We start from the raw sequence: 17,834 nt of genomic DNA on the forward strand, positions 1-17,834 counted from the left end.
CCCTCCTCTAGCTTATCTCTCCATGCTTCAGGTTCTCTGCCTTTATTCCTGATGAAGGGCTTTTGCCCGAAACGTCGATTTTGCTGCTCGTCGGATGCTGCCTGAATTGCTGTGCTCTTCCAGCACCACTGATCCAGAATCTGGTTTCCAGCATCTGCAGTCATTGTTTTTACCTTCACAAAGCCATGCTGACTCAGTTAATCATGCTATGCTTTGCCAAATAGTCATAAATCCTGTCCCTCAGAATTCTTTCCAAAACTTTGCTGACCACAAATGTAAGACTGACTGGTCTGTAATTGCCAGGGATTTCCCTAATAGCCTTCTTGAAAAGTGAAACACCATTCGTCTCCTTTCAATCCTCTGCTATGACTCCCGTGGAGAGTGAGGAGGCAAATATTATTGCCAGCAGCTTAGCAACCTCCTTTCTCACTTCCCTGAGCAGCCTAGGATAAACTTGTCTGGCCCTGGGGACTTATTAATCTTAATGTTTTCCAAAATTTCCAGCACATCAACTTCATCAAACTTGATCTGGTCAAGCCTGTATCCCAGTTCCTCAAAGTTCTCATTCACAACAAGGTCCTATTCCTTAGTGAAAACCAAAGCAAAAGACTCATTTAGGGCTTCCCTTCTCTGCTCAGACTTCACACACGCTATCCCTGATCAGCCCTACCTTCTCCCTGATCATTCTCTTATCCCTCACGAATGAGATGTTAATGGTTGGTGCATTTAAGGATAAGCTTAACAAGTATCTGAGGGAGAAGGCATTGGAGGGTTATGATGCAAGATATCAATGAGAAAAATATCGGAGGAAGCCCAACTAGGGCATAAACTGTTCAGACTGAGTATTTGTTCTCTGGTTGTGTCAATTTTTTTTTTTATTCAAGGGATATAGCATGGGCCAACACTTATTACCAAGCCCGAGATGAACTTCAGAAGTGGTGAAATACCTTCTTGAATTGCTACATTCCATTTGGTGTAGGTAGACCCACAATACTGTTAGAGAGGGAGTTCTGGACGTTCAACCCAATGGCACTGAAAGAATGGTGATATAACTCCCAAGTCCAAGAATGGTGAGTGACTTGGCAGGCAACTTGCAGGTGGTGGTCTTCCTATGTATCTGCTGCCCTTGTCCTCCTAGATAGTAGTGGTTGTTGGTTTACATCGAATACATAGAATCCCTACAGTGTGAAAACAGACCATTTGGCCCAACAAGTCCATACTGACCCTCCAAAGCGTAACCTACCCAGGCCCATTCCTCTACCCTATTAATTTACATTTCCCCTGACTAATGCACCTCATGTAAACATCCCTGAACACGATGGGCAATGTAGCATTGGCCAATTCACCTAATCTGCACATCTTTGGACTGTGGGAGGAAACTGGAGCACTCAGAGGAAACCCACATAGATTGGAGGAACATTGGTGAGTTTGTATTTTGCATCTTGTAGATGGAACACACTGCTGTTACTGAGTGTTAGTGACTGAGAGAGAATGAATGTTTGTAGACACAGTGCCAGTGAAATGGGCTGCTTTGTTCTGGATGGTGTCAAGCTTCTTGAGCATTGTTGGAGCTGCATTCATCCAGGCAAGTAGGAAATATTTTATAGATGGGGTCATGATTTGGGGAGTCAGGAGGCAAGTTAATTGCAGCAATATTCCTGGTCTCTGAACTTCTCTTGTAGCCACAGAAGACTGTTATTGTAAGATTTGAGTATAAACAAAATACTGCTTATGCTGGAAATCTGAAACAAACACAGAGAATGCTGTAGAAACTCAGCAACTCTGGCAATATCTGTGGAGACAGCAACATTTGAGTCATGTATGATTCTTCTTCAGAACTGAAAGGGTTTGGAAAATGTTTTTGATTCTACTTTTGACAGAAATAGAAGAGGAGCAAGGGAGCAGATGGAGAGACCCAGATCAAAGGTTTGTTACTAGTGTTGAAAGAGAAAAGATGATGTAAAATGGGGTGTGCATTAGTGTATGATAGGGAAAGAATGGGTCCTCTCTACTGAGAGCAAATTAAACAAGGCACAAACATGTAGCCATTAGGAAAGTTGTGAATGGGGAGATAATGTTAGTAAAATGGAGAACAACCATAGTGCGGTCAGTTTCTGAAATTATTGAAGTCAGTGTTGAGACCTCAAGACTGTAAAGTCCCTAAGCGGAAATGTGGTATTGTTTCTCAAGCTTATGTCACGCTTTGTTGGAACATTGCAGTCCAGGTCAGAAATATAAGGGTGATGTTTTATTGAAGTGGCAAGCAATTGAGAGATCAGGGTCATTGCTTCGGACAGAATAGAGGTGTAGCACAAAGTGGTCACCCAATCTGCATTTGATCTCGCCATTTTAAATGAGATTACAATGGAAGCAGCAGTTGCAGTAGACTGAGTTGAAACAAGTACAAGTAAAATGCTAACTTTATCTTAAAGGTGTTTTTTGGGCCTTGGACGGAGAGGAAGTGAATGGCAAATGTTATACCTGCTGCAATTGCATGGAAAGTGCCATGGGGATGTAAAGAAACATTGGGGGTTATGGAGGAGTGGACCAGAATGTCACCAAAGGAACAATCCCTTCAGAATGTTGATAGTTGAGGAGAGAGGAGGATGTGTTTCATGGCCGCATCTTCATGTCTTCATGTGATTTGTGCAATAATTTACATCAACTGACATCAGTTAAGATTTAATCAAAATTGCTTTTGAAAGTTGAAAAAAATTTGCACACCCAATCCCTTCCATGGTTCGACAGGCACTCTGCTTTTGAAATTGGATATGTTCTGTTGATTTCAGGTGATGTCACTAGAAGCTTTTGTTTGGACAGTTGTAGCCATTGGGAATGTTTGGCTGCTTTTTAAAAGATGTTATTTGGGTTCAGCTCAGTAGGTGGCATTTTCATCCAAGAATATCTGAAAGTTTTAAGTTAAGTGCCATAATATTTCTCCCTGCAAAAAATTCAATTAAAAGTACATGATTATAGAGTCACAGAGATGTACAGCATGGAAACTGATCCTTTGGTCAAACTTGTCCATGCCAACCAGATATCCCAACCCAATCTAGTCCCACCTGCCAGCACCCGGCCCATATCCCTCCAAACCCTTCCTATTCATATACCCATCGAAATGCCTTTTAAATGTTGCAATTGTACCAGCCTCCACCACTTCAACCTCTCCCTATAGCTGAAATCCTCCAATCTTGGCAACATCCTTGTAAATCTACTCTGAACCCTTTCAGTTTTCACATCATCCTTCCGATAGGAAGGAGACCAGAATTGCATACAATATATTTCCTTTTCAAAACAAGTTGTTCATGCACGGTGGATATTTCTAGCGAGATCAGCATTTAATGGCAATGCCTAATTGCCCTGTAGAAGACAGTGCCTTCTTAAACTGCTGCAGTATTTCACGTGAAGGTACATCCACAGTGCTGTTAGAAAGTGAGTTCCAGGATTCGGCAACAGTGATATTGAAGGAACGACAATATGATTTGACTTTGGCAAGTATGCAGGTCAGTGCAGAATACGTGTTGAGCTACCAAGTAAGTCATTTTAATATGTAAACCCTCAGTTATTGAGAAGCCATTTGTAGCTGGGAGAACCACTGAGTCACCACCTACCGCACAAATTGTGTACTCCCACTCTTTTTTTCGTCTGTGAATCAATCCTTAACCCATTCCAATTTTTACTACAGTCCCAAGTGCTTTAATGTCGCCTACTTGGCGTCTTATGTGGGAATTTATCAAAAGCCTTCTTAAATTCCAAACATACCACATTCACTGGCTCTCCCTTACATCCGCAAAAAAAACTCCAGTAGATTAATTAAGCATGATTTCCCTTTGATATGTTCATGCTGGCTTTGTCCAATCATATGAAGGCTTTTTAAATGTTCTGCTATTGGATTTTTTTATAGTAGCCTCCAGCATTTTCCGCACTACAGTATAAGGGAACTGATCTGTAATTTTCCTTTCCTCCTCTCTCCCTCACTTTTTAAATAGTGGAGTTAGATTTGCCATGCTCCAATATGTAGGAACTGCTCCAGAGTCTATAAAATTTGGAAGACGACAACCAATGAATGCAGTATTTCCTGGGCCACTTTAATAGTCTGGGATGTAAATTATCAGACCCTGAAAATTTGTCAGCCTTTAACCTCATTGATTTCTCTGGCATCTTTTTTCTAACTAATACAGTCTCCATCTCAACTAGACCTTTGGTTCCTTAATATATCTGAGAAATTTCTTTCTCTTCAAGTATTTATAGAAGCTTGGTGAAAGTGAGGACTGCAGACGCTGGAGATCAGAGTCTAGATTGGAGTGGTGCTGGAAAAGCACAGTAGGTCAGGCAGCATCCGAGGAGCAGGAGAATCGACGTTTCGGGCAAAAGCCCTTCATCAACCCTTCCATAAATCGTATTTATAGAAGCTTGTTTATCACTTTGTATGATGCCTGCCATTTTACTCATGCTTAGCATCATCCTTTTAATCAAGTAGGTTAACCTCTTTTACTGAATTCTGAAATGCTCCCAATCCTCAGGCTCGCTGCTTTTTTTGGCAATTTTATATGTCTCCTCTTTGGATCTAATGCTACCTCCAATTTCTTTTGTAAGCAATAGTTGAGCCACCTTTCCCAATATATATCTGTGCCAAGTGGAGAACATCATTGTTGTAATTTATACACATGTTCCTTAAATATTACATGTTGACAATCCTTTTAATAAAATTCCCCAGTATATCATTGTCAACCTACACCTCATACACTCATACTTTGCCTTACTTAGATTCAGCAAGTTAGCTTCAAATTCAATGTCTTCACTCTCCATCTGAATGGACAATTCTATAATGTTATGGACCCTGCAGAACAAGATTGTTAATTAATCCTTTTTCATTGCACACTACCCAATCTAGGATAATCTGCTGTCAAGTTATTGGTCTAAAAGTGGTCTTAAGAATACTTCTCAAATTAGCAAATTTGCTACTCCTGGGTTAAGTTGCACTATTGATAGCTGAGTTTGAGGATATTTTAGTGTGTGACTGTTAATAACTGGTAAATCTTGGGATAGATTAAAGCATGCTCTCTAATCTCTTTGTTGTGAGTTGTTTTGTCTAATGAGCTGCACTTTAATTATTGCTCTAGGTAGCTAAATCTATTCTCTATTCTTGCAGATATTCAATCAAGTTCAAGATGGGGAATCACTTACTGTGGACAATGTGGTCAGTTTTATGAAAAAGAAGTATCCACGAGTTGATGTTCAGAATATCTTGGGTGTTGATTCTGAGTTTGATGACCAAAGGAAGGTGAATGGTCTAAATGCTTTTAAGTTCTCGTAATGTATCTATAACCACAGGCTGGAATGAAACAAAAGCCTCAATGTTTTTTTTAATATGCAGTGTAAGTCTCAAGTTTTGTTTGCATTTTAGTTTTCAAAGACACCTGAAGGTTCGCTTTCCCTTTCGGTTATTTGAAGGTTCTATTTCTGTCAGGGTTTGCCTCCAAAAATACAAAACTTGAAACCAAGAGTCCCATTACACTGAGACTTTGCATTATTGTTGACCACAGCTACAAAAACCCAAGATCATCACATTGTCAAGGAGAGAAACATTTTAATTGCAATTCATTGCATTAATCTGATGCTATATGCCTTGCTATACTTGTTTAAACTTTAGCTAATTGTACAGTGCAAAGAATACTTTCAATAGTAGAGTAAAACTCACTCGCTATGTTGTTTGCATGCATTAACTTTCTGGAAAGGTTTTGTGTACACCCTTCAATAATTATTAAGGCTTTTTTTCCCCCTTCCCTGAGTTTTTAAAAATCATTTTCTGAGTCGCTGGTCTTAGCTATATGTCCAAGAGCTAGACATGGTTGAACCTCTAGAGAAAAGTCAATAACCTAAGAGGTTTTAAAGCTGAGCTTAATCTTTTCTCCATGACATTAATGCACCTATATATTTCAGGAGTAGCACCTAGTTTATAAGCATGAATGGAGAAACCAAATTATTTTCTTCATTGCACATTTTCCCCTCAATAGCCCAAGCGACTGACATTGCAATACCCTCGTTATAACTAAGATCAATTAACTAAATACTGCAGAGAAATTGGATCTGGCACTTTTAGTCTGTGCTAGGAAGACAAGTGATTTTGGGACGTCTATTTGAACATATTTACAATGTTTGTTAAAGTTAATAAAGTGGTATTGAAATAGAAATTTTTAAATTCATTCATGGGATGTGAATGTTGCTGACTAAGCCAACATTCATTACCCACCCCTAATTGCCTTTGAGAACATGGTGTGAGCTGTCTTCTTGAACCACTGCAGTCCATTTGGTGAAGGTAAACCCACAATGCTGTTAGGTAGAGTGTTCCAGGATTTTGACTCAGAGACAGTGAAGGAACAATGATATATCTCCAAGTCAGGATGGTGAGTGACTTACAGGTGGTGGTGTTCCCACATAACTGCTACCCTTGTTCTTCTAGATGGAAGTGTTTATCAATTTGGAAGATGCTACAATGGTTTTACAATGTACACTGTACACTGCATTAAGCTAACTTTTAGTTGAGTAACGTGTGTTACAGGCGTGTGTATATATTGAAGAATAGATTTTTTTTTCATTTAGCATAAATCCTGTATTAATGTTTCATTTTTGATTTGAATAGGCAGGAGCAAGCTATTATAAAACCACTGGCTTGGGTTCACTACCACAGGCTGTCTTTAATGGCATTCACTTTAACATAGATGACTTGGACTCTGAAGAGCTGGAAACTATTATCCTTCAAAAGATAATGGATGCTGCAGGGTTTTTTCAGAAGGCAGTGTTCATGGTATGTTTTACATATTGTGTGAGTCATCAGAAATATGAGATTTGATAGTTTGTCATTTTTTAATCATTTGAATTGTCTCAAATATTAAAAGGTGAAGGTATTTAACAAAAATTATCTTCCAGTTCACAAGATTCCATATTAGTTGTGATTTTTGCTCAAATGGATGGACCTTGTTTCTCCAATTGACTCCCTTTAATCATGATTCAAGAAAAAGAACAATATTTTTTTCTTTCAAACTTATTTTTTAAAAAGTTGTTAAAGACAAGAAGAAAATGACCCTATTGACCATAAGACCATAAGTGGATTTGAAATGCCCATCAGCCATGATTGAATGGCGGAGTGGACTCGATGGGCCGAATGGCCTTACTTCCACCCCTATGTCTTATGGTCTTAAGACAAAACTCAGTTTCTAACGTTGAAAGGAGGAATGTACTAGAAGGGTCTGGTAATTCAAAATGGGCAAGATCTTGGATTCATACCGTTATTATTGCAGCTTATTAAATTTTGATTTTGAATTTTGAAGTAGGTCAATGCTAGTTTTCAGAACTCATTGGATAAGGGATACTGGTTATTCCTATTTTTTAAAAGTTCCAACAATAAAGTATACAACTCTGCAAAACGTAATGACACATTAACCTTTTTTGAAATTGAAAAAGAACTGTGTGAGGGATTATTTTAAGCAACAGAAGCTAATGAAAGCTAAGCATCAAGGTGTCAGGAGTAGCATGTTATACTTAATTAATTTATTGGATTTCTTGAAAATTGGGATAGATTTGGAGAAATCAGGGATATACATTGTGAATGTTGGAAATGATTTGGTTTGGCAGCTCTTTTTTATTCGTTTATGAGATGACAGTGTCATGGGCTGATCTAACATTTATTAACCATTCCTAATTAGTCTGGAGGAGGTGGGGATAAGCCTCCTTCTTGAACAGCTGCAAACCATAACGTATTGTGATAGTAACGCCATTGAATATCAAGGGACGATGGTTAGATTGTTTTTTGGTGGCAATGCTCATTCCCTGGACTTGTGTGGTGCAAATACTTGCCACTTATCCAGGTCTTATTATATACGGATGTAGACAACTTCAATATCTGAGAAACCATGAATGGTGCTGAACATTGTACAAGTATTTGTGAACATCCCACTTCTCACCTTATTATGGACAGGAGGTCACTTATGAAGCAGGTGAAGATGTTGGGCCTAGGACACTGCTCTGAGGAACTCCTGCATAGGCCTCTTGGAGTTGTGATGACTGACCTCCAACAACCACAAACATGTTTGTAAATGCCAGATATAGCTGCAATTAATATAGGGTTTTCCTCCTGATTCCCATTAATTTACAGTTTTGGTGGGGCTCCTTGACACCACACTAGATCAAGTGCAGCCTTGATGTCAAGGGCATTCAGTCTCACTGTGTCTCTGATGTTTAGCTTCTTTGTTCACATCTAGACTAAAAGCTGAAATATTTTCAGAAGCTCAATGGCATTGGTAGAACCCAAACTAGGCATCATTAAGTAGGTTATCGATAGCACTTCATAGCACTGTTGACAAACTCTTCCATCACTTTATGGATGTTTGAGGGCACACTGATAATTGGCCTGATTGGATTTTGGTATTTTTTGTGTACAGGACATATTTGGACACATTGCCAGTTACATGCCAGTATTGCAGCCATACTCAAGCAGCTTGACTAGCGGAGCACAAGTCATAGAATCATAGGATCCCCACAATGTGGGAGCAGGATGTTCAGCCCATCGAGTTAACTCCGACCCTCCTCACAGCATTCCATCTAGTCCATTCCCTTACCGTACACTAACCCTGTAATCCTGCATTTCTCATGGCTGATCTATATAGCCTGCACACCCCTGGACACTATGGGCAATTTAGCATGGCTAATCTACCTAACCTGCACATTTTTGGACTGTGGGAGGAAATCGGAGCACTCAGAGAAAACCCACATATTCATGAGGAGAATGTGCAAACTCCACATAGACAGCCACCCAAGGCTAGAATCAGACATGGTCGCTGGCATTGTGAGGCATCAGTACCAACCACTGACCCACCGTGCTGCGCTATGAAGCTACAAAACAGGATTACTTGCATGCCAAAGCAGAGCTAAGCAATTTCACAACCTTTGAGGCAGATCTAAGCTCTGCAGGCCTGCTGCATCAATCTTAAGTACTATTGCTGGAATCTTGTCAGGCCCGTTGCCTTTGTAGTATCCAATGTCGCCAACTGTTTCTTGATATTACAGGGAGTGACTTGGTATTGACTGAAGACTGTGATGTTGGGGATTCATGGAGGAGGCCAAAATGGACTTCTGGCTGAAGGTTGTTGCAGATGCTTCAGTCTTATGTTTTCCACAGTTATGCTGGGCTCTACTGTTATTTAGGAGAGATTTCTTTGTGGGTCTTCTCTAGTGAGTTGTTTAATTGTCCTCCGCCATTCATGACTGGATGTAGCAGGACTGCAGAGCTTAGATCTCTTCCATAGGTTGTGGAGAAAGTGAGGTCTGCAGATGCTGGAGGTCAGAGCTGGAAATGTGTTGCTGGAAAAGCGCAGCAGGTCAGGCAGCATCCAGGGAACAGGAGAATCGACGTTTCGGGCATAAACCCTTCTTCAGGAATCACTTATCTTTGTCTATCATTTACTCTTATGCTGTTCGGCACACAAGTAATCCTATTTTGTAGCTTCACCAAATTGTCATCTCATTTTTAGGTATGCCCAGTGCTGCTTCTGGCATGCCATCCCACATGCTCCAATGAACCAGTTACATAGTGAAAAAAAAAGCTTTTCTTGCAGCCTTATTTTAGCTGTGAGGAAGATGTTCCTGCACAGAAACTTATCTCAGTCCTGCAGTGTTTTAATCTCCAACCAGTGTTCTTTTGGGACAATGAGAAAAGTAATGGATTCTTCGATGTGTGAAGGTCAGAATCCTAAGTTCAGTGAAATGTTGGGGTTGCAAGTTCAGAGGCAAGAATCACTGCCACGGAGCTCCTATCTAAGTTACGACTGTTCTCCTGTACCTGCAGTTTTCACTGAGGGATCATGACACTTTTCAAGCCTCAAAATGACGTCAGAGATGAAACGAGTTTGGAAAACACAGCTATGGTCAGTTCTATACCTGCACAAACCTCACTGCAGTTAGACTCATTTTAATTAGGTTCTTGCAATTGGTACCTGCTTGCTGGAGTGAAGTGTGATATGTAACAGCTTTCTGAGATGGAGAGGGATATGGGTGTCTTGATACTTGAATCATACAAGATTAGGGTACAGGTACTATGTTGTCTTCCATTGTAAACAGAATGGAATTAAAAAAGAGGAGTTTAGCTATAGTTGTACAGGATATTGGTGCAACCACATCAAAGTATTGTGTACAGTTTCATATTTTTATTTAAGGAAAAACATAATTACATTAGAAGATATTCAGAAAAAGTTCACTTGATTGATTCCTGCAATGAGGGCATCTTTGGAAGAAAGATTGGATAGGATAGGCCTGTATTGATTGGAGTTTAGAAGAATGAGTGGTGTTCTTATTAAGTCATATCCTGAGAGGATTTGTCAGGGTGGATTCTAAATGAATGTTTCCCTCTGTGAGATACTAGAACTAGGGGACACATTTTACAGGTAGGAGATCTGCATTTAAGATGGAAATGAGGAGAGTGTTTTTCTTTTCAAAGGTTGCAAGTCTGTGGAACCCTCTTCCAGAGAGCAGTGGAGACAAGATCATTAAATACTATTAAGGCAGAAGTAGGCATTTGTTTTTGAAACGCTGAAAAATGTGTTGCTGGAAAAGCGCAGCAGGTCAGGCAGCATCCAAGGAGCAGGAGAATCGACGTTTTGGGCATAAGCCCTTCTTCAGGAATCATATTCTTGGATGCTGCCTGACCTGCTGCGCTTTTCCAGCAACACATTTTTCAGCTAAAACTGATCTCCAGCATCTGCAGTCCTCACTTTCTCCTGTTTGTTTTTGAAAGGCAGTCAGTATTTCTTGGAGGAAGGTGGAGTCAGATCAGATGTGATCAACCTTAGTGATTGGCAATAGTTTTTAAGCCACCTTCCTTAAAGGTAGAAGTATATCATATCACAACAGCTACAGAAGCCCTTGTCTGTTTCCCAACTGTAAAATCTTCTTTCACTCTTGTTTTCCCAATTCGATTTTACTATTTTAACAACTGCTGATTTATAACTTTGTCACATCCATTCAGAGTCCTGAATCACACCAGCCTCCTTACCAATCTGATTACAGGGTCAGTTAAATGAACACATAGATGTGGTCGATTTCCTAATGGATCAGCCTAATGTTGTCCACCGAATCAATCCTGTAATTCTGAATGCTGAAAGGAAGTATCTTGATCTTACATCTAAGGCAGGTAAATTAATTGGTTGTTTTCCTATTTTAAAAGTTTGACTATGAATGAATTTGCTTCATATTAAATCTGAAGTCATATTTCATATCAATACTTGCCTTGCATTTTAGATTTGAGCGACTGGAATGACTTTACTACATATTCCTTCCTTGATGTCCGAGACAAAAGCGCAGTCATTGCTGATCAGATGAAATACCTCACTAGAAAAGGTACCAATAATTTTAAATTCTGTCTGAAAGGGCTCATATAAATCTCTGATCTATAGATTACAAAAGGCATTTGAAAGTCCACTTGAAAATTTACAGCAGAAATAAGAGTGTGTGGTCTGGGAGTGACAAGTCAGCATGGATTGAGAATTGATTAACAAATAGAAAGCAGAGTCACGATAAAATACTAATTTTTCGGTTGGCAAAGTGTAACTACTGGAGAGTCATAAGGATCAATTCTGGAACCTCAATTATTGCTCCAGCCAACTGGCTCTCACTCTCACTGAAAGGGAAGAAGCTGTTCTTGAATCTGTTGGTGCATGTCTTTCAGCTTCTGTGTCTTATACCTGATGGAAGAAGTTGTAAGAGAGCATTGCCAGGGTGTGATGGGTCTTTTATGACGTTGGCAGCCTTTCTGTGGCAATGGGCCAGTAAATGAAGTCCATAGGGTGGAAGGTTGACTTCTGTGATGGTCTGGGCTATGCACCCAACCTTCTGTACTTTCTTATGGTCCTGGACAGACCAGTTGCTACATAGCCTTTTATGCATCTATACAGTAAGCTTTCATTAATGCATTTGTAAAAGTTGCCAAATTTTCTGAGTCATCTGAGTAAGAAGAGACATTGTTGTCTCTTGTTGACTGTCACATCTTAAGTGAAAAGTCCAGGACAGGTTGTTGGTACTGTCATTCCTAGGAGCTTCATGCTATCCACCCTCTCAATCTCAGCTCCATTGATGTAGATGGGGGAGTGTTTAGATTAGATCAGATTAGATTAGATTCCCTACAGTGTGGAAACAGGTCCTTTGGCCCAATCATTCCACACCGACCCTCCAAAGAGTAACACACTCAGACCCATTTCCCTCTGAGTAAAGCACCTAACACTATGGGCAATTTAGCATGGCCAATTCGCCTGACCTGCACATCTTTGGGTTGTGGGAGGAAACCGGAGCACCCAGAGGAAATCCACGCAGACACGGGGAGAATGTGCAAACTCCATCCAGACAGTTGCCGGAGGCTGGAATTGAACCTGGGACGCTGGTGCTGTGAGGCAGCAGTGCTAATCACTGAGCCACCGTGCCGCCAATCAATGATCATTTCTTAAGTTTTGCTGACATTTAGAGAGAGGGTTTCCTCTTTGCACCACTTCACCAAGGTCTCTATCTCCTTTCCGTTTTCTGACATCATTGGTTAATATCTATATTCCCACGGTGGTGTCATCAGCAAACCTGTAGATGTTGTTCGTTCAGAATTTGGGTGTACAGGGAGTTCATTAGAGAGCTGAGAACACGTCACTGGGGGCTCCAGTGCTGACTGGTATTGTGGAGGAATTGCAGTTGTCTATCTTTACTGCTTGAAGTCTGAGGATCCAATTCTGGAGGACGGAGTTTTGCCATCAGTCTGGAAGGGATGATGATGTTGAAGACAGAGTTGTCGTCAACAAGCAGTAGTCTGATGCAGGTGTCCTTGTTGTCAGATGTTCCAGGGATGAGGGCAGGCTAGGGAAGTGGTGTCAAGATTAGAATGACGCTGGAAAAGCACAGCAAGTCAGGCAGCATCCAAGGAGCAGGAAAATTGATGTTTTGAGCAAAAGCCCTTAATCAGGAAATGGTGTCGCTATAGACCTGCTATGTCGGTAGGCAAATTGTAGAGGATTGAGGTAAGCTTGGAGTCCAGAGTTGATACGGGCCATAACCAGCCTCTTGAAGAATTTCATGATTATGGAGGTCAAAGCCACTGGGCAGTAGTCATTAAGGCACATTGAATGTGCTTTCTTAAGTACTGGGATGATGGTGGTTTTCTTAAAGAAGGTGAGGACTTTGGCTTGTAGGAGGGAGAAGTTGAAGATGTCAGTGAAACCTATGCCAGTTGGTCCACCCAAGGTCTAAGTGCCTGACCAGGTCCATCGCTTTCCTTGGGTTGATTCCCAGGAAGACTGACTGCGATGACAGTGGACACAGGTGCAACCGAGGCTGTCAGGCAGGTGACACCACGCCGCTGGCATTGTGCTTAAACTGAACATGAAAAGCATTGAGTGCATCAGGGAGGGATGTGACCTTGTCCGCTATCTTGCTGTATTTCATTTTGTATCCTGTAATGTTGTTTAGGCCTTTCCACAGGCGGTGGGAATATGTGTGTTTGGTTTGGGCCTCTGACTTGCTCCAGTACTGCATCTTGGAATCCCTGATGGCTTTGCGGAGGCCATATCTGGATTTTCTGTATAGGTCTGGGTCATCTAACTAAAATGCTGCATAGCTGGTCTTCAGTCTGGAGTGGATTTCCTGATTCATCTGAGGTTTCTGGTTGGAGAACGCACAGATTGACTTCTTTGGTATTCAGTCCTCCACGCATTTGCTGAAGAAATCCATGTTGGTGGTGGCATACCCGTCTAGGTTTTACGCTTGAATACGGTCCAGTCCACCGATTCCAAACAATCTCGGAGATGGTCTTCCACTGCCTTAGACTACCATTGTACATCTTTGGACTGTGGGAGGAAGCAGACCACCTGGCTGGAAACCCATGTAGACATGGGAGGAATGTGAACTAAGTGACCTTCCCAAGTTACTTCAGTGAGAAAACAATGAACAAGATTTCAATCTTTAATTTATTTTTATTCTTTGAGTGCTTTACTCATGGCAACAGAAGTTTCTTAACATTCCTCTCTTGTGGTGTTTCTTCACCAATGGTTGTCTATATGTTAGAAATGACACATGTGCCTTTAATTTGTTAACTATTTATTAGTCCACATAATGTGGATGTCACTGGCTGGTCCAGCATTTATTGCCCATTCCTTATTGCCCTTGAATAGAGTGGCTTACTTGGCCATTTTGGAAGGAAGTTCACAGTTTTACTGTGCATTGGGAGTCACAAGTAATGTGGATGAATTTCCTTCCAAGACTTCTTTTTTAACTGATTAATTGAATTTTTAAAATTCACCCAGTTTCCATGGTGTGATTTGAACCAATGCCCACAGATTTTTAAACTGGTTTTCTGGATTACTAGTCCAGTAACAGAGCCATAATATGCTTATATCTCCGATTTTACTGTATCAATCAACCACAAATAACAAAAAATAAATTAACAGTCAAGTGGAAACTATGTGCTCCATTTTAAATTGTAGATACAGCATGGTAAGTCTTTCAAATCTTTTACAGCATCCATAACACATAGATGACTCCACCAACAATCCCAGAGTCTCTCACAATTCCATCTTCCTTTGGTTGAGTTTAACCACTTATCATGGTTTGACAACAGGAAGGGGAGTGGTTAGCTCAGTTGTCTGGACAGCTATTTTGAAACGCAGAGTGATGCCAATAGAGTAGGTTCAATTCCCACATGGGATAAATGTTACTGTGAAGGATTGTCTCTTCCTGAGGCTGAGGTTAAACCATATAGTTGTCTCTCTCTATTATTTGGTAAGACCAACATTGCTGTTGTAGGACTTATGCCCAAAATGTCAACTCTTCTGCTCCTCAGATGCTGACTGACCTGCTGTATTTTTCCAGTGCCACACTTTTAACTTTACCTTCAATCAATCCAGGATCCATGGACACAGTTATCATAAACACGATGCATTTCTGCAGTCTCTTTCATTTAGGTCATGATAATGTTGAGGCCGTAGCTTTCCTTAATAACTCCCTGCTATGGTTGGCTCTGGGTTAATATAAACAATCTACCTCTGCTCTGTCAATGCTGATTAATTTAATGATCATTAATGACCTCCTCTAAAGAAAGTCCTATTATTAATCACTGTATGATAAGTTATGTGTTTATTACAGCATTACATCATAGGGAAACATGAAGTTAACAACGCTGTCAAAATGTTCTGATGCTAGAACAGACATCCCCCATTTGCAAAAGCCCGCTGAGATGGTGTTGTGCCTAGCCTCTCTCTGAAGCTGTGAGTGTTGTGTGGACGAAGGTCTGTAATCACTACTCCTTGCAATTCAGTCACTGCCGTCAGGATTCCTTTATGCATTCTTTTCTCCCACACCCTCAAAAATAGTACACAATGAAACTGATGTAACCATCCCAGAATTCACTTGGCCCACTTCTTTTCACTCTGTACTTATGTCAGGATGGCAAAATCTGTTCCTCTGTTTCTGACCAGATTTAGAGTCATAGAGTCATAGAGATGTACAGCATGGAAACAGACCCTTGGTCCAACCCGTCCACGCCGACCAAATAGCCCAACCCAATCTAGTCCCACCTGCCAGCACCCAGCCCATATCCCTCCAAACCCTTCCTATTCATTTCCCATCCAAATGCCTCTTAAATGTTGCAATTGTACCAGCCTCCACCACTTCCTCTGGCAGCTCATTCCATACACGTGCCACCCTCTGTGTAAAAAAGTTGCCCCGTGGGTCTCTTTTATATCTTTCCCCTCTCACCCTAAACCTATGCCCTCTAGTTCTGGCCTCTCCGACCCCAGGGAAAAGACTCTGCCTATTTACCCTATCCATGCCCTTCATAATTTTGTAAACCTCTGAGCACCCCTCAGCTTCCAACACTCCAGGGAAAACAGCCCCAACCTGTTCACCCTCTCCCTATACCTCAAATCCTCCAACCCTGGCAACATCCTTGTAACTCTTTTCTGAACCCTTTCAAGTTTCACAACATCTTTCTGATAGGAAGGAGACCAGAATTGCATGCAGTATTCAGTCTAAAAACAGGGAATATAACAGGCTTAGATTTAGCTTAGATAATCTGGTGTGTACAAAGACCTGTAAGTTGCTGTGGTTCTGTTCGCCAAGCTGGAAGTTTTTGTTGCAAACGTTGCGTCCCCTGTCTAGGTGACATCCTCAGTGCTTGGGAGCCTCCTGTGAAGCGCTTCTGTAGTGTTTCCTCTGGCATTTTTGTAGTGGCCTGTCCCTGCCGCTTCCGGTTGTCAGTTTCAGCTGTCCGCTGTAGTGGCCGGCAAAAATGCCGGAGGAAACATCACAGGAGGCTCCCAAGCACTGAGGATGTCACCTAGACAGGGGACGAAATGTTTGCAACAAAAACTTCCAGCTCGGCGAACAGAACCACAGCAACAAGCACCCGAGCTACAAATCTTCTCACAAACTTTGAAGACCTGTAAGTCTTTATGTGTTACGAAATAGTGTGTATAATATGTTCCCAGAAAAGCTCCACTGAGCGTGTAAGTCTTTAGTTGTTATGTATAATATATACCCAGAATAAGAGTCAAGATTAGAGTGGTGCTGGGAAAGCACGCAAAAGCCCTTCATCAGGCTTTTGCCTGAAATGTCGATTTTTCCTGCTCCTCGGATGCTGCCTGACCTGCTGTGCTTTTCCAGCACCACTCTAATCTTGACTCTGATCTCCAGCATCTGCAGTACCCACTTCCGCCTATACCCAGAATATCACCACTGACCATTTCAGTACTCACAGGAGTCTTTTTTATTTTCAGATGAGGATATCATTTATGCAGTGACCATCTGGATTATTGCTGATTTTGACAAATTATCTGGGAGAAGATTACTGCTTAATACAATTAAACACATGGTAAGTTTCTCATTACTGTATTTAAGTATTCTGAGCATTTTGTAATATTGGCCTTCAAAATATACAGTGTGTGAGATAAGCATTCTAGCAACTCAATTCTCGCTTTGAGTACTTTACTCATAGAACCATTAGTTTCCTGATATTTCTCTCTTCTGGTATTTGTTCACTAATGATTGTCTGTGTTGGAAATGACGGGGGGCACATCTGTGCTTTTCATTTGTTAATTACTTAGTGTCAATCTAACTATTGTTTTTATGGGTGAAAAGTAGAAAATATGTTTAGAAAATTAATTGGAAGTCCAAAATGTGTCATTGATGTTTCCCAGTCGTGGGGTAGGATTTTTTCTTATCAATGAAATAGGCCAGATTGTACAATGAACAACGGATGAATGGTGCTACACATTCAGTATTCTTATATTTGTGTCCAGACTTTCTATCTGTCTTGAAATCATTGAGTCACAGAGACGTACAGTACAGAAAAAAGCTCTTTCAACTCATCACGTCTGTGCTGGTCAAAAGCAGCAGCATAACTATTCTAATACCACTTTCCAGTATTTGGCTCACTGGCTTATCTGCCTTGGCATTGCAAGTGTATATCTCAATACATCAAAGTGCTATGAAGGTTTCTGCCTCTACTATCCTTTCAGGTAATAAGTTCCAGATTCCCACCAACCTGAGTGGAAAATATTTTTGCGCACATCTCCTCGAAACCCCTTGCCCACTGTCTTAAATCTGTGCCACCTGGTCATTGAAAAAAAAAGCTTCTTCCTGTTTACTGGTCCATGCCCTTCATAATTTTATGCATCTCTGTCATGTTCTGTCTCAATCTCCTCTGCTCTAAGGCAGACAACCCCATCTGTACAATCTCTCTTCATAACTGCAACTATCCAGCCAGGCAACATCCTGGTAAATCTCCTCTACATTCCTTCAGTGCTATTATATCC

The 17,834-nt window shown here is 41.0% G+C and overlaps 1 protein-coding gene across 5 annotated transcripts in view; it reads left to right on the forward strand.

Moving 5' to 3' along the window:
• Positions 1-17,834, forward strand: part of uggt2 (UDP-glucose glycoprotein glucosyltransferase 2) — a 386,557-nt gene that overhangs the window by 193,740 nt on the left and 174,983 nt on the right. For all 5 annotated transcript variants that reach the window (XM_043691459.1, XM_043691457.1, XM_043691458.1 and 2 more), the window contains exons 17-21: positions 5,153-5,284; positions 6,644-6,808; positions 11,062-11,185; positions 11,293-11,391; positions 16,797-16,891. In XM_043691459.1, coding sequence (XP_043547394.1) covers positions 5,153-5,284; positions 6,644-6,808; positions 11,062-11,185; positions 11,293-11,391; positions 16,797-16,891 — 615 coding nt within the window. The remainder of the gene's footprint in view (positions 1-5,152; positions 5,285-6,643; positions 6,809-11,061; positions 11,186-11,292; positions 11,392-16,796; positions 16,892-17,834) is intronic.

The sequence above is a fragment of the Chiloscyllium plagiosum genome, chromosome 6 (assembly GCF_004010195.1).
Source record: "Chiloscyllium plagiosum isolate BGI_BamShark_2017 chromosome 6, ASM401019v2, whole genome shotgun sequence".
Classification (NCBI taxonomy): domain Eukaryota; kingdom Metazoa; phylum Chordata; class Chondrichthyes; order Orectolobiformes; family Hemiscylliidae; genus Chiloscyllium; species Chiloscyllium plagiosum.